Raw genomic sequence first — 26,891 nt, 5'->3', positions numbered from 1 at the left:
AATGTCTTGTCTGCTAGTTTTAAGCAGGAGAATGGTGTCCCTCAAGGGAGTGTTTCAAGTGTCATGGCTTTCGCCATCACAATCAATAGTATTACAACCACAGTGTGACGTCCAGTACTATGTTCCTTATTTGTGGACGACTTCTCCATCTTCTGTGCATCCTACAGCCTCGCCACGGCTGCTTGGCAATTGCAGCTGGTGATCAGATGGTTGGATGAATGGTCTCACACCACAGGTTTTAAATTCTCATTAGAGAAAACAGTTTGTGTTGCTTTTAATCATTCCTGCTCTCTGTTTAATTTGCCCATTTAGAACTGGGGGACACCGATCTCACTTTTATTGAAACGGTGAAGTATCTGGGTCTTATGTTTGATGAGAAGTTAACGTGGTTGCCACACCTTAAAGAACTGAAACTGAGATGTCTCAACGCCTTAAACATTCTTAAATGTGTTAGTCATAGGTCTTGGGGAGCCGACAGAGCACGTCTGCTTTATAAGGCATTCGTGTGACCCTGGCTTCAATACGGATGCCGGACTTATGGATCAGCAAGGCCTTCATACCTTAAAACACTGGATGCTGTTCGCTATGAGGGTATTAGGCTGTCAACAGGGGCCTATCGCATGAGCCCTGTTGTTAGTTTGTGTGCAGAGGCTGGTGAGCCTCCACTGCCTATTCGATGTTTTCTTCTCATATAGGGCTTTGTCCGCTCGTACATCGCCGGCATCCAGTTGCATTGTTCAGCCGGCACTGGAACAGCTGTTCAATCATCGACCACAAGCAAGATGGCCATTTGGGATCTGTGCAAGGGAGAGCCTTAAATTATTACAGGTGGGGGGCATTAAGCTCCAAAGCCAGGGGTTGAGTAGGGCATCTCCCTGACTACCACCAAGGCCTAGATTGCTTTTAGAACTGACTGCTTACAAGAAGCATTGTACCCCAGACTATGTTTTTAAAATTAAATTTAATGAATTTTTATGTAGCCACCCAGATTTTATTACCATCTACATGGATGGTTCTAAGCAGGGAGATGTTTTTGGTTGTTCTGTTGTGTTCTGGGACACTGTCCTCAGGATAGGGCCCCCAGAGCAGTTTTTAGTTTATTACTTGGAATTGTTTGCTATCCTGAGAGCAATGGAGCAGATGAGACGGTACCGTGACAAAAAATTTATCATCTGCTCCGATTCTTAAAGTGCCCTTCTCACTGTTGGACAGATGTACCCAGGAGATCAGATGGTGCAACAACTGGAGGCTGCTCTCCTCTTGCACAGGCAAAACAAGGAAATAATTTTTTGCTGGGTTCCAGGGCACATAGGCATCCAGGGAAACGAACTCGCTGATGCTTCTGCTAAGGAGGCGTGCTCCCTTCCTCCTCCTGCCAGCTGTTCAGTCCCTCTGCGGGCTGTCACTTCATTTGTGACGAGGAAGGCCATATGTTGGTGGGACTCCCAGTGGCTGGAAGTGAGGAACAATAAACTAAGTTCCATCAAAACTTAAGTGTGACCATGGATCACCTCCTTCCGCTTGCGACAGTGTGAAGAAGTAGCCCTTACTCGGCTTAGAGTGGGACATTGCCCACTGACACACGGCTTCCTCGTATGTCGGGAGGAGACCCCAGTATGTCAGAGATGCGGGACACAGCTGTCAGTATGACATATTTTAACCGAGTGTGTTTTGTATGACGACCTGAGGCTTGAACTGGGTCTCCCACAGGATCTTCCCTGTATTTTAACTGATAATGAGGCGAGTGTTGTTCGTGTCTTAAAATTTTGTGTGCTGTCTGGAATTCTTCCCAAAATACTTGGTGTGCAATCTTAATGTGTCACAGAGTGGCTGGGTCACGTATTGTTTCTAAGTCGCCATCAAGCCACACTTATTTGTCCCTTTCTCAACAGCATCTTTACAGGTAGTTTCTCCATGATTTCGTTTAGTTATCCCGCTGTGTCTCGCTGGGGTTTTATTACGGGCTTTTCTGAACCTCACCTTCCTGGTGTTGCTTTACATTTCCTGTGGTGGGATCAAACGTAGTTTTCCAGTTTATTGATATCCTTCCATAGATTATGAAAATCTTCTTCTGTATGACATTAATGCAAGGGCGCTGATGACCTAGCTGTTTAGTGCCCTCCGCCATAAATAACCAGCATCATCACCAACACCACCACCACCAACACCACCACCACCACCACCACCACCACCACCACCATCACCATCATCATCAAAACACTGTCATAAGAAAGGAAGACAACTCATGGGCACAAAATAACTGACTTACAGCAAACAGTACAAAGGAAACTATGGAATGTTGTTAAAATTTCACAATGTTCTAAACAAGGACCCATTTATCCATCGATAAATACTTATATTATAAAGTTTAGCGTTGTGTATCTGCTCTGCTGTGTAGATCATGAAGAGCTACATATGGTGCTTTTGTTTGTAAGAGGACTCGTCCGAGACAGCAGGCTGGACCTATCAGTAGTATATTTATTATTTTTCAGCAAGACTGCTATTCAGTCTGCAGCATTTTTTTCCCTTTTTTTTAGTATTATAAAATGGTCCTTTGCTTGTCATGAAATTAAAATGGCCCTCTTGCTGATTTTTGTATGCTGTACACAAAAAGAGAAGCAGGCTCTTCAGTTGGGAGTACTACTGCCAAATCATATTTCATCAGCTCTAAAGTTACTGGCAGATTTCCAAAACAATTTCTGAATTCTGCCACTTTAGTATTGGGAAGTTGAAGTCTTTCATTTAAAACTTGGGAATTGTTATTTATTTTTCTCCTTATGTATGTTTACTCACCATCTGATTAGAGTACTGGGGAAATTTCAAAATATAGCCCACATTTTTAACATGTCTTCACTGTTACAAAATAACAGCTAATGATAGGCAGCATCATTTTAACATTAGTATCATTTTTCTATTGTGTACTCAGTAAGACTAATGATGGCTACATCTTGCTAAACTATCAGGCCATCCTTCATGAACTGTACTATTTGAGTAATAGCATCTCTGCTCTTTGAAGTTGGGTATTATGGAGGGTGCCCCCCCCCCCCCCCCCATCCTCTAGTGTACAGAATGCTATATTTACAATTTTTTGCATTGTTTTATTTCCATATTTTGGTGGTACAAAGCATATAATTGTAAACAATGAGTAAGGAGCATAAAATTATCTTTATTTCTCATAAATGTTCTGTGAAAGTTCTTGTAGACTATAAAATGTTGTAGGACAGTTCTTGTAGAATATAAATACTTTTGGGAATAAAAGAGGCCACTCACCGAAAAGCAGAAGCATTGCATAGGTGTGTGTGCGCGTGTGTGTGTGTGTGTGTGTGTGTGTGTGTGTGTGTGTGTGTGTGTGTGTGTGTGTGTGTGAATAAAAGAGGCCACTCACCGAAAAGCAGAAGCATTGCATAGGTGTGTGTGTGTGTGTGTGTGTGTGTGTGTGTGTGTGTGTGTGTGTGTGTGAAACTGTTAGTTATTTTCCCCAAAAATCAATATCATACTGTATAACTGGTTGTAAATAAGATTGGTATGCTATTTTATGATTGTCTCTGTTTGTAGCATGACCTACTATTTGCACTGAAAATATAAAGCTACAAAATTTACTAACAAGATACTCTACATGTTTCTTTTGGTGTAAAATCTAGATTTAATCTCAGGAATTTAAACGAGTCCACCCCAATTAGGATATGAGCATGGCATACTTCTGTGTGCCTGCTATGCCTGTTGACTGAGTGTTTACTAGACAAGTCTATTAAAAATGACTTGAATTTCCAATAATTGTAGCAGTCTGCTTAGTCAGCACAAGGTGGTAGGAATTATAACCCAAAAAAGGAAAAATTAGTTTGCTTAATAATTTAGTAAATGTACTGTAATCAAGTAACTTCACAGTATCTTTTAATAAACATATCACTTTCCCAGTGTTAATTACATGTTATGTTTCATAATATGAGTTAAAGAGGTGATTGGTTTGATAGGATTCTCACCACAGGCTACAAGGAAAAGTCAATTGGACAGTGGAGGAAGGAGACCAATGCTTAACTATAGGATGCAGATTCAGATGGCTGTAAGTGGTTTGAAATAATTATGAAGAGACAAAGAGGATTGTGCAGAGTAGACCAGCTAGCAGAGCTACATCAAATCAATTTTCAAACTGAAGACTACACCAACAACATGGCATTATATTATTGCTCACTAACCCAAATGATTCATTTTATTTCAGCATGCAGAAACGCTCAGTGTTCACTTTTTATTTTCTTAGTAGCTGAGTAACCCACTATTGCCTGGGTATGTATTCATTCCAGTCTCCTGCTTGTCTTTCCCTCTCCTACTCCCACCTCTCTTTCCATCTCCTCCTTCCCCCTCTCTGTCTGTCCATCTCATCCTTCCCCTTCTCTCTCCATGTTATGACCTCCACCCCAATAGGAGGCTGGTGGTTATTACCATCTCAGTGGCTATTTCTGGTCAGTATGTTATATCTGTAATTTGATCCAAATTTTTCCATCGGTTCAGCATGAGCACATGTTTCACTTGTATCTCTAGCAAATGTCACCCTGCAGTTTCATTTTCACACGGTCAATGTTTATGGTGTCACATCTCCTGAACTATGTGCTGTACAAAGATATAATATTGCGGTTACTTACAGTGGTAGAAGTGAATACTGACTGCAAAATGTGTCATGAATACAGTTAGCAGTAAAGTATTAACAAATTAAAATGTCATACTTCTTGTAGCAGTTTTACTGCATGAGCAGTGAAAATGTAGTAGGGTTGCCAAATTTTTTTTAAGGGAAAGAAATGAAGAATGTTCGTAGCTACTACATTTTTGGAGGAAAAAAACCAGAGTATTTTCAGATTTTCTAGATGTTTAGAGAGATGAAAATGAGTATGTATTTAATATTTCCATGTATTATTACAATGGTATTTATTTACAAATACAAAAAACATTTATACAGATTCATCAAACTTTAACCGATATTTTGTAGATGTTCTCACATCCTTCAGTAATGTAAGATCTTGTTTTACATTTTCAAAATTTTTTTTGCATGACTACTTAAAATTCACTGTAATTTGGATCTCTGCCTCAGTCTGTACTACTTCTATTTCTTGGCTCATTCCATTTGTTATTCATTAATGAGAACACTGTTTCCACAAAAGCATTAGATCCTGGTATATGGAACAAGAATCCCTTTATCTTATTAATATTTGGCACTTTATATTCTGGTACAGCTGGAAAGAAACATAACCACTTCGATACATCATTACTGTCATTGTTCATACTTTTGTGTAAGTTAGTCTTGAATTCAGAGAATTCTTCAGACAAGCTATCAGTACAAATGTGACCATTAGGTTAAGTATTTCCACTGCAGTTTAAAGGCTTTAAATTCAATTTCAATCTCCGAGGAAAAACCAGCTGAGTATGCTTATTGATTATTGACAGTAAAATCATAACTTTTTTCTGGGTTCTGAAGGAAATCACAGTAAAAGCCATTGAAATCTGCTGAAACTATTTTTTTTTTTAAAGTAAGGAGATAAGCCATCCCATAGTTCCTAGTTCCTTTTCCATGCAGTCATAAACACCATCCTTCTGCGTCTGTTTAAAATTACCAGTTACAAGATGTGTTTGTTTAAAGGTCTTCAAGACACCCAAATCACAACCTTCTGATGTTCTGTTAACTGTAGCCAACAGTTTTCCAACATTGTTCACAAAATAGAGGTACAATGGAATGTCCAATTTTACATTTTTCATGATTGTACACGATAAATTTGTAGTCCATGTGAAAAACCCATAAGATCAATGCTAAAAATTCTCCAATTTTATATTTCTTGCCAGTAAGGTTTACCTTGAGTCTAAGTTCTTAGTCGATGTCTTGCTTGACTTCATCCCATTTTCTTCCTATTGACATGTGACTGAATGAGTTACAAGTGGTACAAAAGGCAGACGGTTTGCACCACAGGTGGTGGTGGTGGAGTCAACGGAATATTTTAGGCCATTGTGGAGAGCGTAGATGTGAGAGAGGAAATGCTGCCATAATCCACAATTGATGTTACTGACACAACTTGCAGTCTTTAGCTTCACTGCACAATTATAATACAACTACTGCTAGGTTGCAGCGATACTGGAAAAACAAGACCATTGATTCAAAGTGTTCCAGATTGAGACAGTGTGTGATGAAACGGCCCATCCACCACCTTTTCTTGTGCCACTTATAACTCAGTCTAATCTCTATGCATATATTCCTGAAGTACTGTATTCAGTAACAATATCAATCATCAACCTCTTAAATTCAAGCACCGAGTCTCGAAGAATATGCTCAATCATAATTGAGGAAAAGTTGTCCATTTTTGGCATCCGTGGTGGACCGAGGATGTTGCAGTCGCTGTCCAGGACCGCTGACAGGTGCTGCAGCGATTTAAGAGAAACCATTCACAGACCAACCTCCTCACTTCTAAGAGTCTCTGTGCTGAGGCTCGTTACCTTATTAAGCAGAGTAAAAAGGAGTGCTGGGAGCACTGTGTTTTCTTCCTGAGGATGTATGCCTCTTCATTGCAGGTTTGGTCCAAGGTCTGTAGCCTTCTGGGCTGCCAACGACAGTCAACTGTCCAGGATCTGAACCTCCAAGGTGCTCAGTGCACTGATCTATTTGTCCTAGCAGAACACCTTGCGACACACTTTTCGATGGCATTGTAGTCCTCTTTGTACCCTGCTACCTTTCTTCAGCAGAAACGCAGAGCTGAACAGACCCCCCTCTGTTTCATGCTGCACAACGTTGAGCCCTATAATGCACCCTTCACTGAATGGGAATTGGTGTAGGCTCTTAGCTCATCACGAGACACAGCCCCAGGCCTGGAATCCATCCACAACCAGATGATCCAACACTTGGATGTTCCCCGGAGGCAACAGCTCCCCAGGATCTTCAACCGCATTTGGCTCATGGGTACTTTTCCATCACAATGGTGAGAGAGTATAGTTATCCCCGTCCTTAAGCCCATGAAAACCCCAACGTCTCTAGACAGCTACCGCCCAATTAGCCTGACAAATGTACTTTGTAAACTCCGTGAGAGGATGGGCAGCTTTAGATTATGTTGGGTACTCGAATCTCAGGGGCTTTTGTCTCCATATCAGTGTGGCTTCTGGGCAGGATGATCTCCAACTGACCATTTATTCCGATCTGGATCAGCCACCCAACAGGCTTTTACTCACCGCCAGCACCTTGTTGCAGTCTTCTTTACCTACGCAAGGTGTATGACATGGCTTGGCGCCATCACATTTTAGTTACCTTCCATGACGGGGGCTTCCAGGGTCCCCTTCCAATTTTTATCCGCCTGTTTTTATTTCACTGGCTCTTCCGGGTTCAAGTTGGCACATCACTCAGTGCCCCTCAGATTCAGGAGAATGGTATTCCACAGGGTCCTGTGCTAAGTGTCACACGCTTCCTCATCACCATCAATGGGCCTGTGACCTCTGTAGGGCCTCTGGTTGCCCCAGCATTGTACATCGACGATTTTTGCATCTGGTGCAGCTCCCACTCAGTAGCATCTGCTGAGCGCCAGCTCCAAGGTGCCATCTGTTGGGCCTCTGTGTGGGCCATGGCCCATGGCTTCCAATTTTCTCCCTCCAAAACGCGGGTAATGCATTTTTATCATCGACCCTGGGAATCATCGATCCAGAACTTTATTTAGGCAACCAGCTCCTCAATGTTGTAGCATAGTCCTCTTTCTTGGGCCTTACTTTTGATAACGAGCTGACATGGCTGCCCCACATTCGCCACCTAAAGACTACATGAAGCTTAATGCTCCCCACCTCCTGGCCCACACATCTTGGGGTGCAGACCATTCCACTCTTCTTCACCTTTACGATGCTCTGGTTTTGTCCAGACTAGATTATGGTAGTCAGGTTTATGCCTCAGCAGCTCCTTCCACTTTGAAACTCCTTGACCCTGTCTGTCATTGTGGGGTGCATCTGGCTATAGGTGACTTTTGCCCTAGTCCTGTTGGTAGTCTCTTCACAGAATCGGGGATTCTCTTTCTACACATCCGACGGAGCCAATTCCTTATTTCTTATGCATTCGCCATTCGCCAATTCCCTGACCATCCTGTGTACCCTTTGCTCTTCGCCCATGAGGGATGTCTCCCTTCTAACACCCATCCATGGGTGGGACTGTCAGTTGGCATGCGTCTCATGTCACTTTGTCGGGACCTCCATCCCCACTCATTGGACTGCACCCCATGTCTTTCCTCCCATACCCCTCTTTGGATGGCGCCTAGACCATTGATTAGGACCGATCTATTCCAGGGACCTAAGGTCTCTGTCGTTCCTGTGGTATTCTGGCATCTTGTATGCGCCATCCTTGCAGGGTTCCAGGGTGCCACCACCTTTTCACTGACGATTCTATGACAATCGATAAGGTAGGATATGCTTTCACATCTCCTACTGGCTTCAAACACCATTTATTGCCGAGATCATGTAACGTGTTTACAGCAGAGCTTCTAGCCATTCACAGGGCCCTCCTTTTTGTTTCTCAGGCCTCCCTCCACAGTATTTTAATTTGTTCAGACTCCATGACCAGCCTGCAGGCTATCGATCGATGCTATTCTCTTCACCCTTTGGTCTCTGCTATCCATGACCACCTCTCTTCCCTTGAGTGTGCCGCCTGATCAGTTGTCTTTCTCTGGGTCCCAAGTCATGTGGGCATCCCAGGGAATGAACTGGCTGACTGTTTAGCTAGAGAAGCAGATACTTACCCCTTTTCCTTTCACGATTCGTGCTGCAGGTCTATGTCAAATCTCTCTTTGCCCAAAAGTGGAATGCCTTCTGAAGCGCTACTGCTCGTAGTAATAAACTCTGCACAATCAAGGTGTCTACTGCAATATGGCACTCTTCCTTCTGCTCCCCTCGGAAGGAGTCCACTGTTTTATATTGTTTATGCATTGGTCATACCCAGCTCACCCGTTGTTTCCTCCTACGTAACGACCGAAGCCCACATTGTGGTTGTGGAGCCAGACTGACGATATCTCACATATCGGCCTTCTTTTGGCCCTTCGTATTAAGTATAGTCTTCCCAATTCCTTATATTTAATATTAGCAGACAATCCATGGATGATTGAACTGGTCCTCAGTTTCCACTGTGAAAGTGGTTTTTATCTCCTGATATAAGGTTCCACTTTAGACTTGGAGCAGGGGTAGGTTGGTTGTGGTTGGGACTTCTTTTACAGTCTTCTTGGTCTGTGACCTCATGACCACTCCCTTTTTTTGCAATTTTTAAACTTGGTCTCACCTTTTATGCCTTTACTGTGTGTGTTTAATGCTCATTATTGTATAATTTGACTCCCCTGACTGCATCTGTCCACTTGTAGCAAATCCTCTTTCTTCTGTGACTCACTTCAGAATCACAGGACTGATGACCTCGCCATTTGGTCCATAACCCCTCTCAATTAATCAATCAATATTACTGTTAAGACTGTCTACAAGGCCTCTTAAATACAACATGAACAGGAAGGCTCCCAATACACTTGCCTGAGGCACACCTAAAGTTAATTGTATATCTGATGATGACGCTCCATCCAAGATAACATGTTGTGGAGGAGGACATTAGTGTTTAACGTCCCGTCGACAACGAGGTCATTAGAGACGGAGCGCAAGCTCGGGTGAGGGAAGGATGGGGAAGGAAATCGGCCGTGCCCTTTCAAAGGAACCATCCCGGCATTTGCCTGAAGCGATTTAGGGAAATCACGGAAAACCTAAATCAGGATGGCCGGAGACGGGATTGAACCGTCGTCCTCCCGAATGCGAGTCCAGTGTGCTAGATAACATGTTGTGTCCTCCTACCAAAAAGTTCTCAGTCCAGTCAAAAATTTCACTTGATACCCCATATGATCATACGTTTGACAATAAGTGTACATGTGGTACTGAGTCAAATGATTTTCAGAAATCAAGAAATACTGCATCTACCTGACTGTTTTGATCCAAAGCTTTCAGTATGTCATATGAGAAAAGTGTGAGTTGGGTTTCATGTCATCAATGTTTTCAAAATCCATACTGGTTGGCATTGAGGACGTCATTCTGTCCAAGATACCTCATTATGTTTGAGCCCACAATATGTTCTAAAATTCTACAACAAATCGATGGTAAGGATACTGGGCAGTAGTTCTGTGGATCACTTCTACTACCCTTCTTGTAGACTGGTGTGACTGGGCCTGGAACTTTGTTAATGATTTCAGCTGTTTCTCAACTCCACTGACACTAACACTTGTTTCATTCGTGTCTTCAGTGGTAGAAGGATTAAATTAGGACAATTCTCATAGGTTTACCTTTGTCAAGGAACATTTGAAAATGGAGTTAACCATTTCAGCTTTTGCTTGCTACCCTCAATTTCAGTTTCTGTCTCATTTGCTAGGGACTGGAAACTAACTTTGGTACCACTAACAGCCTTTATATATGACCAGAATTACTTTGTGTTTCCTGAAAGATCATTTGACAATATTCTGCTATGGTAGTCATTAAAGGCTTCATACATTGCTTTCTTCACAGCCAAATGTATTTCATTCAGCATCTCTCCATCTACTGTCCTATACATTGCGTTACACCTATTGTGCAGTAATCTCCATTTCTTTATGAACTGTTCTGCTGGATACATATATATATATCCAGTGCATGGTCAACTATTCTTTTAAACTTGAATCATAGTTCCTCTGCATGCTCCTGCTCTGTGCTGAAAGTTTCAAGTTCCTCATTGAGGTATGACACTACTGATTTTTTATCTAGTTTATTGAACATATATATCTTCCTGCTTGTTTTAGTTGTAACTTTGGTAATCATTGTTGCCACAACTTTATCGTGGTCACTTATACCAGTTTTGATGTGGACATCCTCAAAGAGTTCAGGTCTACGTTAACAGAATCTTCCTTCGGTTCTTGGTAGAACAACATTATAATAAGTGAAAAGCACCAGTTTGCTTTTGTTCTACAATAATACTTTTATTGTGTTAACTGGTTTTCGGCTTACAAGGCCATCTTCAGTAAATGTCTGAAAACACAATAAAAAGTATTATTGTAGAACAAAAGCAAACTGGTGCTTCTCATATATTAGGTCAGGTCTATTTGCTGCCATTAAATCCAATATATTTTCATCATGAGTGAGGTTCCAAGTTATTTGTCCTGGGTCGCTTTCATAGTAGACATTTAGTAATGTTTCGCAGTCTGTCTTATCACACCCTCCTCTAACAAAACTGTAATTTTCACAGTTAATTGTTGAATGATTAAAGTCTCCACCGATGATTACAGTATGATTGGGGAGATTGAGTACAAGTGAACTGAGGTTTCTCTGAAGTTTTCGGTTACATAAGGAAATGAGTATGGTGGGCGATAGAAGGATCCAATTATCATTTTATGCCCACCCCTGATACTGAGTCTTGCCCAAACAATATCACGTGCAGCATCAATTTCTGTCCTAGTTGGTTGGAGTTTCTTGTTGATTGTGGCAAATACACCACCTCCATTTCCCATATCCTATCCTTTCAATCCCCCTGCTATTGATTTCAGGTTTCAACCAGCTTTCTGTACCTAGTATTATGTGAGCTTTGCTGCTTTTCAGTAGTGTTTCAAGCTCTGGCACTTTGTTGCAAATGCTTCAGCCGTTGACTGTTAGGGTTTTAGTACTCTCGCCTGTGGAAGCTATTTCTTTCGATCCTGGGTTTCATACAGCTGTTGTTATGTGGTTAGAATGGAGAGTCACCTAATCTGAAGAACCCTAGTGTGCATTCCATACACAGTCAGCTACATGAATAGCAGCCTCTGAAGTGTCATGCACACCTGACCGGCAAAGTGTCTGGTTCAGCCCTTGCACTCAGTCAGAATCAGAGGATCATGATCAGTACTGGGGACAGTGCTGCAAATTGTGAGCTTAATTGAAAATCCATGTACAAGGCTGGTGTTCTCAACCTTCTCTGCCAGTCTCTGGAATGAGCCAAGTATGATCCTGGAGCACAGGTGACAGGCATAATTTATTCCAAGGTGCACCACAGTCTGCAGTTGGTTGCACACTGTTCTCTCAACGGCTGCTGGGATAGCCTCTTCAGCGTGTTTAATGGGGCCCTCAGGCATACACATTGAGTGCATCTGTGTCCTTTCTGGCCCTTGCTGCCATTTCCCTAAGGGGTTCCATCATTCACTGTTCATTTGAACTGCGAACGATTAATATACCACTACTCTTTTGCATTTGCGTCCTCTTGACACTGGACAGAACAGGTTTCCCCTAATCAGGTGAAGTGAGTCCCACTGGCTCAGTTTTGGTTTCAAGTGGAGGCCAGCACCTTGAACTTGTTGCTCAGGGGGATCAGTACTACACCCTGAGTCCTCCCTGGTCCTCATCCACCATATACAGGATGTCTAAATCCACTATTGACATGCCACTTGCAGTTCAACAGGATGACTAATGACAGAGACTCAGGGGAGGGGGAGGAGAGAGAGAGAGAGAGAGAGAGAGAGAGAGAGAGAGAGAGAGAGAGAGAGAGAGACAAAATTAGGTGAAAAAATGGATAAATCCACAAGAAGCAGAGTATCTGGAAATCCTATAATGTAATGATAAACTTTTTCCTTTCATCATTTTGTTGGCAGTTGTCAGCAAGAAAATGTTTTTTAAAGGTTTGAAATTATGTGTAAAGTTTGTTGCAAGTCACGAAGTGCTCTCGTTCTCAATTACTGGATATCCATGCATCATGCCCTACACTGCTTTTGCATCCCCAGTCCCATCTCATTGATAGATAGGTGGTTCTTACTCCCACAGCAGTTCTTAATAGATGGGAAATGATATGTGCTCCAAGTTTGGTTGAAATTGATTGAGCACTTTAAGAGCAGATGTTGAACATACATACATTTTATAATATGTATGGATTTATTTATTAAGTAACTGACTAATTCATAAATATTACTGCCTTAAGTTTTTATCTTTTGTGACTATTGCGTGCTAGTGAAAACTTTTTCACAGATTAAAATAAGTTGTTCATTAGATGGTTGTAATACATAATTTAATTTTAAATACCTTCTTTTTGATAGTTTACTTCCCATTTACAGAGTTGTGTCACAGAGTGTTAAAGAAATAATTTTTCTACATCCTGTTGTCTGTTACAGCTGGGAGCAAAAGTTGCTCAGTACATTACATTATTCCTCAGAACATTTATTGTATAATGTTTGTTGTCTCCATTCTGCTGCCTAGACTAACATCACTGCTGACTTGGCAAGAGCATTTCTCGACACCATGCATGTATCAAGTCCAAGTGAAACAGAGAGGTTGTCAATGTTAGAGTGGCTTGTGAAGTCAAGGAGTCTACACCTGGAGACTGATGTATCATTACCATACTATGCAAGCCAAACTTCTGGCTTTGTTCTTGCTGATTTGGAAGCTCTCATCTCACATGCAGTCAGGTAATGAATTTTTAACACTCACAAATAGTTTCTTGTCTTGTCTCTAGCTCAGAGTCCATAAGATGTCAGCACTGTGTAATCTTTAGTGTTTCAATTGAGTTTCAATGTGTCTGTCGTTTTGGATTTTCAAGCAATGATAATCATCTCTATACACATGCATTAATGTGACATGTAAAACCACAAATTGAAACTCTGGTTCTCTCTAAAAGAGCCATACACAGGAATAGTGATCAAGAATTGTCATTTAGAATGTGAAGAGCTGTTCAGTCAGTTTAATGTACACATCCAAGTGTGAAATAAACCCTGCTTCATTACATCACAAAGTCTGAATGGTACTACAATTGCTTGTGTAGCTGAAACAGTGCTATCAATTTGTACATCTCGAGCTACATGTAGAGTCTACAGATTATTGTGTAGTGTATGACAGAGGATATTTCCATTGTGCCATATATATGAAATGTACAACAGCTGCAACTACATTCCTGCTCTGTGTTTGTTTAATATATGTGAAGTACATCAAACATTGATATTATATTTTAAAACAGAAATATCTTGTGGAGAGGAGGTGAGTAGATATACATTGGTGGCCATTAAAATTGCAACAGCATGAAGGCAATGTCAAATCAGCACAAAGTGCACTACAAGGTATCCAGATGATTAGCATATCAGTGCAACCACACAGATAAGAGTAATGCCACCCTTGTTCTCTACACAAGGAAGGAGCGAGCAAGGTAGTGCAGTGGTTAGCACACTGGACTTGCATTCGGGAGGATGACGCTTCAAACCTGCGTCTGGCCATCCTGATGTACGTTTTATGTGATTTTCCTAAATCGCTTCAGACAAATACAGGAATGGTTCCTTTGAAAGGGCACGGCCAACTTCCTTCCCCATCCCTCCCTAATCCCATGGGACCGACGACCTCGCTGTTTGGTTCCCACCTACAAACCAACCAACCAACAAGCCAATACAAGGAAAGGTTAGGCAGTGCATTTCCCATATAAATGTGGTTTGTTTGTGTGGAGATCATATTATACTTTGTGTAACAAGATGAAATGCCTACCTGCATGTGTTGGATTCAGCAGCAGCAGCAGAACCATGTCCTGTTGAGACGGGTTTATTTTTCCATGATACTGCTTTTAGCATTGGCCAGGATCCCTGTACTGTCATACGAAAACACAATCAATAGGATCAGAAGAGCCATACTCAACATCACACGGGGTCTCAATAGCCCTACATGACTAGCACTCGAGAGGAAATATATACTGTTCACTTGGACATGCAGAATCATACAGCTACATCATACACCTTGATTCAGAAAATGGGCTTGTTTACAGTGAGGCTAGAGTTCACAGGAAAGTCTGATGATGTCTGGAGCATCACAGATTGTTAGCACAGCAACCATTGTTGCTGCCTCCCTTCACATGGCAGCAACACAGTCTATCACTTACAGTCGCAACACCTGCTGCTGTGAAAGTTGTTATGGTCTGACAGTTGGAACAACTGTGAGAAAGCTAGCTGTAATATTTATGTTTGTCTTTAATTATATTTCTACTTAAACAGAAATAGTTATTGTCTTTTTGCATTCCAAGTATTAATAAATTATCGAGAGATGAATGATTGTGAAATAAATGTGAAAAGAACCAAATCTCTCAGATTCAGTGACATAAGCTACAATTTATTGTGGAAGAGATACTTTTGAATCTATGTATAATTGCATCATACTTTACTGGAAGCAGTAGAATATAAACACAGTCTTTTATGGATGAGAAGCATTTATTTCTACCATTGTCTGTTCTTGTTGTGACAACCTCTTTTCTTACGTATAATGCAGTCTAATGATGCATACTTTCTTTCACTTCACTGTACTTTCTAATGCACAAATTTATTTAAATGTAATTGCTTTTTCTTCAAAAGATGACTGTGTTGGAGATTCTTGCCATTTGTGGCTTAGATGTAGCAACAATTACAGAATCAGTTTCTTCCATGTTGTGAAACAATTTTATTGCATTTGACATCTGTGTGGTTTTCTCTTCAGCTACAGCTGTCATGGCTTATTTTCTCTGTTAAATAACATAAGTATTGAATTCCCATAGAATTTGGCTGGAAGTGTTGCAAACAAAACCTCACATTGTTCGGTGGATATACGTCATCTTTCTGCAAAAGGTCAGGTCTTCTGCTGTTTGCTAGCCATTTTTGTTCCTAAAGGGAAGTGACATTCTTTATTAAACATCTGTAGGTTACAAGAGAATTGTAGATGAACTGTCCTGTACTGCATGAGTTCGTACCTCCCAGCATCCTTAGACAGCTAAAGATTGGCAGTTTTAGTTTCTTGTTTAATTATTGCTCCCTTCAGTAAAAACTTTATTACAAAACAATACTATTAGCACTCACCTGATATCGTATTACAAAAGTGTAACTTACTGTCCAATTGGATTGCTGCTGTTGCAGTATCACTAAAATGAGCAGGAATGCCATGACAGTCTGTGCTGGACTGTGTCAGCAGAGAGAGAGACACACACTAACAATGGTGTACCTAATAAAAACACTGCATGCAGGAGTGGTGGCACTAGGTTGTCTTCTCAGATACGTCCTAGTTCTATGTGCAGCATCACAATCGATGTATTCATGTGTGAAGAATTGAAAAGGAATGAACATTGCCATATTGTGTCTGCCATTGTGCCATTATCATACAGGTCCTGCACCCGATGTAATTGTGTGGGGTATGACTGAGTGCACAACACTATCTCCTCTGGTTTGCATAGACGTTAACTTTGATAGAAGCCCTTAGATTTCTGACACATTGAGACCAGTGACTGTGCCCTATCTTCAAAGTCTCTGTGACCTCTTTTAACAAGATAGTGCAAAACTGCATGTTCCCATGCTGTCCTGACCTGCCCCAGTACAGAGGAAGTTAACTCTCTCACCCACAGAAAATATCTGGTCATAGATTGCCCAGACACTGACAAGTAGCGTGTTGGCTTCTGTCTCAGGTCTGACATTTGTAAGACAATTTTTATGACATTTTGCCAGGACAAGTGACTGCCATTGACAAAGTTTCACCCTTCACTGCTGATAATGGACTGGAGTCGAGCTCGCAGCCACAGATTGTGTGCACCTTGTGTGCCAGCATCATAGAGCCTTTCCATGGTCTTTACCACTCCGGTTCTCCCCTTGCTATCTGCAATAATCATTCACTGATCCATTCACCTAAGGGCTTTCTTCTTTCTTGTTGAAGCTGTTATCATGTTGGTGTATTTCTATAGCTCCCTGATCAAGTGGGATGATAGCTCTTCTCTACAGCAAGAACTTCCATATCGGCAAATTTTACTATGTAATAGATCTCTCACAGCAAGTGCTCTGCCATGGCTGATGTCTCCACCTGCCACAACGTGCAGTGCTGCTTATGTTCAGTGGGTTCTGGTGTTGATTGATTGTCCAGTCCTTCTAGACTTTTCCTCATGTAAGAGGGTGCTTTGAAAAGTTCTCGGAATCACCATGAGAGGTCAGCACTAGCACAATGAGTTGTTCATGTGATATTCATTGGACTGTTGCCTGGAAACACGTGCCATATCAGTGCTCTTGGAAGAGAGCTGTGGCGGTGACGTGGCTCTGTTGTCCCCCTGTAGTGATTTGCAAAGATGGAAAAAATCGAGATGCAAGCAGTGACTAAGTACTTCGTAAAGAAAGGTATTAAAGCAAAGGACTTTCATGCTGATTTCCAAAATACTCTGGGGTACTCTGATTCTTCATATTCAACTATTGCCAAGTGGACAGATGAATTTAAATTTGGTCGGGAGGGGTTAGATGATGATATGCGCAGTGATCAGCCAAGCTGTGTCACTACTCCAGAAATCATTGCAAAAGTGCACTAAATGGTCATGGAGGACCGCCAATTGAAAGTGCGTGAAATTGCTCATGCTTGCCAGATGTCATCTGAAAGTGTGTATCACATTTTAACTGAAGAATTAGAAATGAAAAAATTATCTGCAAGATAGGTGCTGCGACTCTTGACACGTGCCTGCACACATGTGCCGTCACCATGGCAAAATTACGTGAACTAAGGTATGAATTAGTGCCATACCCACTTTATTCATCTGATATGGCTTTGTCAGACTTCCATCTCTCCCCAAAATGAAAAATTTTTCTTGGTGGTCAAAGATTCACTTCAAGCGAAGAATTGATAGCCGGAGTTGACAACTATTTTGCTGGCCTGGAGGAAACTCATTTTTGAGATGGGATCAAGGCACTAGAACATTGTTGGACCAAGTTCATTAATCTACAAGGAGACCTTTTCTTTTTTTTCTATTCCATGCTGAGAACTTTTCAAACCACTCTCGTATGCAGTACGAGGTATACTCCCGACAATGCAGGTGCATTCCTTTTCTCTTTTGCCAATCTGAGAAACTCCTTGATCTTCTTCATCAGTTTAGAAATAGTCTTTATTCTTTGTTTGTACGACATACGACCAATTCTGTTCATCACTCTGGGAATGTATGACAGAAAGGTCATATCCGACATTTCATTTTCCGATGTGTCACTTTGGCAAGTGTTTGATTTTGTGATACTTCTTATGTAACTAGTGAAGTGCCCATAAACTGTCAAAACACTTGACCTCTTTGCTCCAGCCACACTTGGGAAAGACTGATACATACATGAAGGACTCTGGACATTTCATTGTGAAGGTGAAGAAACTAAATTTTGGACAAAACAACATCCTCATCAGCTTTGATGTTGTTTCTTTGGTTACCAGTGCGGCAGTCGGTGATTCTCTGGAGTATGTCATTTCCATTTTCGCACAAGACATCACCAAGGTTTTTCATGCACGTCTCATCACGAAATGTTTCATGTGGAATAGCTACTTCTGTGAACAACTGGAAGGCATCGTCATGGGCAGTCCACTTAGTCTTGTTGTTACAAACTTCTTTATGGGACATTTCAAAGCACAGGCACCGGACTTGGCACCATGGTAACCAAAGGTGTGATACAGATAGAGCGATGATACCTTCTTTGTGTGGAGCCGTGGCAATGAACACGTTGGTGACTTCTTAAGATACCTGAACAGTCTCCATGCCAACATAAAATTTAGCATGGAAGTAGAAAAGGACCAACAGCAGCACTTTCTAAATGTGGTGGTCATGAGGGATGGTGAAAATGTGGAACACTGCAGGCATTGAAAGCCGGCATACGCAGACCAATACTGGCACAAACTGCCATATCACCACCCGAGTCAGAAAAGAGGCATGATTAATATACTCTTAACGTGAGTTAGATAAATCTGTGAGCCTCAGTATCTCAGGCGTGAAATGCAACATCTAGAAAGTTTTCTGAGGAGCAGTGGGTAATCCACCAGTTGCATAAAAAGTATCACAGAAACAAACACTCGGCAAAGTGACACAATGGATAAGGAAATGCTGGGTATGGCCTTTCTGCCCAGCCACACAGGTTTAGCCGAGCAGTCTAAGGCGCTGCAGTCATGGACTGTGCGGCTGGTCCCGGTGGAAGTTCGAGTCCTCCCTCGGTCATGGGTATGTGTGTTTGTCCTTAGGATAATTTAGGTTAAGTAGTGTGTAAGCTTAGGGACTGATGACCTTAGCAGTTAAGTCCCATAAGATTTCACACACATTTGAACAACGTTCTGCCCAGAATGACAGATAGAGTTTCTCAGGCTGGCAAAGGAGAAAAGGAACCCACTTGTGTTGTAGGGAATATACCACAAACTCTGTACATATGGAAAAGTATTTTGGAATGACTGGATGATCGGTTAACATCAGGATCATGGAATATGAACAAAACTGCAAGTTGGGGCAGGTAGAGAAATTGGCCATGGCAGAGCACGCACTATGTGAGACTGAACACACAGTAAAATTCATTGATAGATATGTCCTTGTTGTGGAGAAGAGCTATCACACCTGTTTGTTTCGGGAATCTACAGAAATGCACAAACATGACAATGGCTTCAACAAGAAAGAAGAAAGCCTCAAAGTGAATGGACCCTGGATTCCTATGCTGCGAGGACTGACCATTGCAGGTAGCAAGGGGAAAGCCACAGTGTTAGTGATCACGGAAAAGCCCTTGTATGTAGGTGCACCAGGTACATATAATCTGCAGCTGCAAGCTCGACTCCATTCCACCACCAGCAATGGAGGGTGAATTTTTGACAATGCCAGCCACTCGTGCTTGCAAAGCATCAGAAAAATCATCAAACAAATATCGGCCAAAGAATCCGAGACAGAAGCCAACAGAAAAATTGTGAACAAGTGGCCATGAAAGCCTTAGCAGTTTTGTGCTGAGAAACTTACACCAGCACTCACTAGCCATTATGATTGATTGAAGCACAATGGAATGGTGTACTCCAATGGCAGCTGGTAGTATTTGATGCTTCGTTTTGCACAAACATTTTTAATATCATATTTTTATATGAGAAGCTTAGAAGGGAATGACTTTTTAACTTACTTCGAAATTCACCTTTTTTGAGAGCATCTGCAGATTATCACACATAGAAACGCTTAAAATCGGACACCAAAATAAAAGAAAACAAAGTCTGTAAAATACAGTGACTTCAATTAAATCAAATATATTGGGTACCCATACTTCTGCCATCAGCTAATAAGAGAGCAGGAATGCAAGAGCTATCTGAAACCAAAACACTCAACCACTTCAAAACTCTACAAAAGTTATAACAGATGATAAACATAAATAGAACACCCGTAGTAACACACACAATACCATTTCGTTGTAGTCTAGCCAGTTATCACATGTGACAGTATTGCCATCAAACTTGATTTACAATTGACAAAAGTATAAAATGAAGTTATGCTGATGAAAAATATTTTCTTTAATGCTCTTCCCTCATAAAGAAATTGTGGATGAACTAAAATGTTTATGATTGCTGATGAATTTCTATTTTCGTAATGTTGTGGCTAGAGGGTAAGGTGTAGGCTAGCAGTATGGAAAGAAACTGCCTTTGGGAGAAGTTTGAAAGCAAGGACAAAATAATCTCCACGAGTAGCGCAATATAATGGGGCATTTGGAACTGTTTCCTCTGATGGGTTTGCTGGATTTCTGCAACCAAGGACAGATACAGCCGATCATTCCACCTGCTGCTATGAACAGGCTCATCCCTGCTGAAACTTTACTTCAGCACACTGTCCACTAAGGAGCTGCACTAGGAAAGCAACTTCCAAGTTTGATCCAAAGCTGGCAAAATCTATTAATCCATTATGAGGCATTAGGGCATTGGCTACATTATGTTTATTACAGTAAAAGATTTGAGGAAAAGGTGGAAGATGAATGTGCAACACTCAACAATATCGTGCACAATTCCTGACGTACATGTGTCTATCATCCGAGCTCAGTTCAGCTCGTTGCCAAGCGGGGTTAAATTTATTCTTGCTGCCAGAGGTGGCGTTCTGTGTACTAAATTTTGCACCCTGTGTAGCCCCAAATACATACAAATTTGATCATGCATTTTCCTACAGTACTTTATATGTATAAGAGGTAACATTTTGTTATTTGCTAACCTTCCCCATCTAGCAATTTTAGTGGCCAAAATATAATTGCTAGAATCTTACAAGAATAAAAGGAGACTGATGTTCCAAGTAAAGAGAATATCGGTAGTCATCATCAAAAACTTTTGCAACTGTACTGCTTTGTAATTCTAATGACATGAGAAATGGCTGCCATTTATTTTCAGAAATATCGATTTTCAAATTGTTGTTGATACTGTCCTATTTGCCTCCTTAGCTGCTTAAGACCCAACACCACCTTTAAATGAACACATTCATGCTTTGAAAAACATGTGAATCTAAAATTAATTTTAATTTCCTAAAGCTATTGTGTTGGCATTTTAATATTAAAAGAATGAAAGCGAGCATAAATCCAAAGGGTGGTTAGAAAATAACCTTTTCCTAAGTTTCATGATATTAGAAGTCATATGCCTTTGACATTTCCCTGAACTGAGGACCAGCCAGTGTAGCCTGTTACATTTGCTTTAGCTGTTACATTTGTTTTAGCTGCATATCTGAAATAGTCACGCAGCCAACTATGTTACAAATAACAAACTTTCAGATTACTAATACGTTATTTAAGAATGCAAACTGTCACCAATTTAGAACTAAACCTAGACATAGATTCTCGCAATATAGGATAATAATGACACTTTTTTAAATGAAATTGCTGTGTTACAACCCATCTATTTATTTTACATCATAACATTACAATGACCAAAGGTAATTCTTTTACTTCCGACACATAGAAAGGGGTGATCAAAAAGTTTCCATTTGAGGGTGTTGCCGCAGAGTATATGCAATGTAGCATAACTATGATGTGGGTATATAAGCACCAACATCTAGGCAAGGGATTAGTGTGGAATGTGTGCCTTTACGATGTGCATGCTTTAAATGCAGGAATGTTAACTATGTCAATTTTATTACCAAATGTGTCCAAACACAACCAACATGCTCTTATTCTTTCCTTGCCTGCCAAAGGACAAATGCTGGTAACATCCATTGGAGAATGTGTATAGGGCAGCATGCCTTTCGGAAACCACTATTGTTGAGCAGTGCACCAAGTTCCATGCTGGTCGCAGTATGACACAAGATGCCTGGCTATCTGGGAGGCCAGCAGGAGTTACGCCAACCCAAGTGGGACACTTGAGCACCCTTCTTATAACCCTGATCTCTGCCCACATTATCATCATGCTCTCGGTCCCTTAAAAAAGGCCTTGAAGGGTCACCAATTCCTATCGGATGAGGATGTGCAGTAGGCATTCACGGACTTCTTTACACCGCAGGGCACTGTTTTGTACCAAACAGGTATCTTCAACCTGGTACATCTGTAGGATGATTACCTCAGTGCTCCTGGCGACTTTGGCTGATTGGCATTCCAATTCTGGACTGTATAGCCTCCCTTACATCATTGATCGAGGAAAATGGCCTTGGACACTCTTGGAATAACAGCAGATGTATATTTCAGTATCTAAATGTTCTTTAACAGGAAATGGATTTCAAAATAAATTGTATTTAATGGTGTGCTTAATCGCTAAGCATAAAGATTAAAGATAATGTTGAAAAATGCTGAACTGCGGTTAAAATTTTGTTTATGATCATCTGGTGAGTATAGCACCTTAGACAAAAAAAAAAAAAAAAAGTCAGTAGTTCGGAGAAGCAAGGCGACATAAGGACTTGTGAATTAGAACTGCAGTGAAAGTGAAATAATCATGGTTGTCAACATAGTCATCATTAACCGTTTGACATCCGCTGCTGCATAAATGTCTTCTCTAGACTTCTTCAGGCAGTTTTCAGCTATGCGAATCCCTGTTTTTTTTGCATGTTTTGTAATGTCATCTACCTGCCTTTCATTAGGCTATCTTGTCAGTCTCCTCTTGTTTCTTGGAGTGCAGCAAAGATTACATGAGAAGTACTTTTCATTCCAAAATATCCATAATGAGGACATCCTCCACATTGTAGAACATGTCAGAACAGCAGTAACACACAATAAATATTAACAACGAAAAAGAAATAACATATTTTCATTTAAAGGGTGATAAATAACTCATCACAAAATCTGTAAGTGTTCAATACACCAAGTTGCATATGTTATTTCTTAGACTGTATGTAGCCATGCATCATCAAATAAAAAGATCATTTTGCAACACTTATTTGCAATGATTACGTCACTGCACTGAAATAGTACAGAAGTCATTGTACTAATACTTGTATTATTTGATATTATTAGTAAAATATACACATCAGTTGGTTATACTTACAAATTTGTCAGTGAAGTAGAAGAGGTTGGCTCCCAACAAATCCTTTAAGCTTCTCTTCAACTGAACTGTATTAATCATTAAACTTTTTATGACTGGTAACAAGTTCTTGAAAATTTGTGTTCCTGAATAATGGACACCTTACAGGACCAAAGTAAGTGGCTCTAAATCTTTGTGAAGATTAGTTTTATTTGTAATATTGATGTCATGAACTGAGCTGTTAGCTTGAAAAAGGAATATTTTTAATGACAAATTTCATTAAGGAATAAATATATTGAAGCAGTAGTTAGTAACCATGGTTGCCTAAACAGGCCTCTGCAGGATGTTCTGGAGTTCATTCCACAAATAATTCTTATTATACATTTTTGGATGTGGAAAACTTCAGCTTGTTTTGATGAGTTACCTCAAAAAATAATCCTGTATGTCATTATGGAATGAAATTAAGCACAGTATACAGCCTTTTTTATTTTTATACCACCTATGTTTGACAGCATTCACATAGCAAATAGAGATTTAGTTAGGTGCTTCAGCAGTTCTGTGGTAAGTTCCTCTCAGTTGAATTTATTGTCAAGCTGTAATTGCAAAAATTAACAACATCAACTTCTGTATGTTTGTTGTCATATTTTAGGCATATACTGGTGTTTTTTTTTACAGTTTATTGACAAAGAATTGACTAACATTTCCTTGGTCCATTGACCATTAATTTGCATAGCGGTATGCCCTTCCTGTGTCTTTCGAATTTTCATTGCAGTCATAATTATGTTTGTTGTTTGACTCATTTATTTCCTCTGTTTACAAATAATTCATATCATTTATCTCTGCAGTACTCTCTCTGTTTCTGAACGTTTTTTACAGTGAAAATTTCATTGCCATTAGTCAAAACGTAATATATGTCGTTTGTGAACTTTTTATTCCACCTATGTTGGAAACTTAGTTTTGGAAACACTAATAGTTTAGTGAAAACAGTCCAATCCAATTTAACTGTTCTGTTTATTTATTTCATGTCCATTCAATCATTGTCTCCAATTGTCCTACATCTATAAACACATCAGCTAGTTGTAAGACTTCATTGTTAATTTGTACAGTTTTCTTGTGAATATGTTGATTATTCGTTATTTTAGTCTTATTGTAATTAAGTTGAAGACTACTTTCAAATTTGTTCTATTAAGTTCTTCCATTCAAAGTTGAAGTTCATGTGCATAAAAGACTAACAATACAGTGTCATCAGCAAACAGGTGGTGGTTCAGCAATGTTCTGCTAACAGATATTCCTTCTTCTTTCCCCAATTTTAGAAAAAATAAGACTACCTCAAGGGCTGCCAGAATAGATAAGATAAGATACTTTATTATTACATAACATGTTTTTATACAATCATTTGATTGAGAACATTGGTGACTCGTCAGACTTTAACCTAAGTTGTTACAGTATTTTATATACTACAGGAAGTACGTAATACATACATTGCTTATTATAATAAAAATACAACATTATATTTTAAATCTTTTCATAACTCATCGAATCATTACCATAGACTTCACACCCGTATATGAAGTATGGATGTACTGTACGGAATACAAACTGCCATTGAAACTATAATTCTGTATATAAACCTGAATATACAGTTAATTTATAATTTCTTCTAAACTATAACATTTGCTTTTTATCCATTTAGAAATTCTTCTAGGCTATAACATTTGCTTTTTAGGTATGTGGCAATGGTCTCCAATGTGGATTCCCCAAATATTGACCTTGTCTTATTTCTGATCTTCAGAGCTATGTAATAAGGAGTATTTCATATAATGTGAGTTGGTGACAAGGTAGCATGTATTTCAATTTATGTCTAGTTTCATAGGTATGTGTGAATGTGTTTTCTTCAAACAGATGTGAGTTTTTCTGTTCAAAGAGAAGTATTTCATATATGAAGATGGAAGGGATTGTCATGAAGTCCAGGCTTTCGAATAGTGGTTTGCATGATTGTCTATTATTGGTTCCTGTCATTGCTCTGATTTTTAGTTTGATGATTCAAAGGAGGTTTGTCTTTTCAGCACCCCAAAAAATTGGTCCATATCTTATACCTGTTATGAAATACGCATGGTATACAGTTTTCTTCACCATTTTATATGTTACTTTGTGTAGTACCCTCATTGCGTAAACTAAACTATTTAATCTCTTCAGTAAACTGTCCACATGGTCGGCCCATTGCAAGTTTTTTATTTAAAGTTATCCCAAGAAATTTTACAGAATCAACTGTGGTCAGTTCTTTACCTGAGTATTCTATTTGCGCTATACATTCAGTAGTTTGTTTGGTCCTGAAGTGTTTGATTTGGGTTTTTTCAAGATTTAATTTCATAGCATTATTTTTTATCCAATGTTCAAGTTCTTGTAGTTCTTGTTCTTGTTTCGTGGTCCATACTAATTCATCAGTGTTTTTGCAGCAAACTACAGCAGTTGAGTCATCTGTATAAAGTATTGTATCTGTATTTACTTTGCTAGGCAAGTCATTTATGTAATATAAGAACAGAAGTGGTTCTAATATCGAGCCCTAGGACACGCCTGCTTGAATTTCTTTCCAGCTAGAGCAAGTTTTCTCTCCCTCTTGATGTATCACCACCCTTTGGTGTCTGTTTTTGAGATAAGATGAAAACCATCTTACAGATTTTCCATGGAAGCCATAGGTATCCAATTTTTGGACCAGCAGCTTATGGTTTACTGTGTCAAACGCCTTTGAGAGGTCACAAAAAATACCAGATTCACTTTGTTTGTTGTTGAGGCATTTACTTACTTTAGAGATTAGTTCATTTACAGCTTGTAAAGTGTTTCGTCCCTTCCTAAACCCATTTGGTTATTGAGAATAATATTGCCTTCTTTATTATACTTTTCTAATTGATTACATACTATTCGTTCAACTATTTTAGAGAAAATTGGGAGTATAGACACTGGGCAGAAATTTACTAAATCATCTTGTTTTCCCTTTTTGTAGATTGGACAGACTTCAGCACGTTTCAGTCTGTCTGGAAAGTAGCCCTCATCAAATGATTGGTTTATTATTTTACAGAGTTGAGGTGCAATGCTGTCACTTCCTGCCTTTATGATATTTGTTGGAATTTCATCCCAGCCCTCAGATTTAAGATTTTTTAGGAATTGTATGATGTTAGCTACTTCCTGAGATGATACTGCAGCTTTGCTGAAATGTAATTTCCTTGCCAGACCCATTTTTGAAGTCTGAATTTCCCACCCTTCTTATAAAGTCTAATGGAAGCCGTAGCATTACATAGTCTCGTATACTAACACAGTCTGAATCATTGCATTTTTCTTCATGAAGTATTGATACTTATTTTGTTGAAATGGAGTTAACAACTTTCTGGAAGCCTGTGAATTGTAACTCATATTCATTGCACCATTCTGTAATTCCATTCATGACTCAAAAATGGTCCATTGTGGTAATGATTTTAGTTAATATGTTGTATCTGAACTAATTTCAATGTCAGAAAGTAAAGAGTACAGTGGAACTGCAAAGTCTCGACACAGTGGTGAGCTCTGCCTGTCTCAGTTTGCGGGGTGCTTAAGGTTGGCAGCACATTCATGTCGCTGTATAAGCTAGGGGCCAGGATTTCCTGCTAGTAGCTACAGTTATTTTATAAGATGGGATTCAACATTATAATTGAAGCAATGAAATTAATTAATTACAATAAATACACCATACTCACCAGTAT

At 39.9% G+C, this 26,891-nt stretch overlaps 1 protein-coding gene across 1 annotated transcript in view; it reads left to right on the top strand.

Moving 5' to 3' along the window:
• The window catches only part of LOC126162686 (peroxisome assembly factor 2), a 132,414-nt gene that overhangs the window by 9,953 nt on the left and 95,570 nt on the right, over positions 1-26,891 (top strand). Inside the window, exon 3 of the mRNA XM_049919340.1 lies at positions 13,207-13,415. Within this exon, the coding sequence (XP_049775297.1) occupies positions 13,207-13,415 (209 nt within the window). The remainder of the gene's footprint in view (positions 1-13,206; positions 13,416-26,891) is intronic.

This window comes from Schistocerca cancellata, chromosome 2 (genome assembly GCF_023864275.1).
Source record: "Schistocerca cancellata isolate TAMUIC-IGC-003103 chromosome 2, iqSchCanc2.1, whole genome shotgun sequence".
Taxonomy (NCBI): Eukaryota; Metazoa; Arthropoda; class Insecta; order Orthoptera; family Acrididae; genus Schistocerca; species Schistocerca cancellata.
Note: the sequence above shows the minus strand (reverse complement) of the source record. Positions and strands in the feature narration are given on the sequence as shown.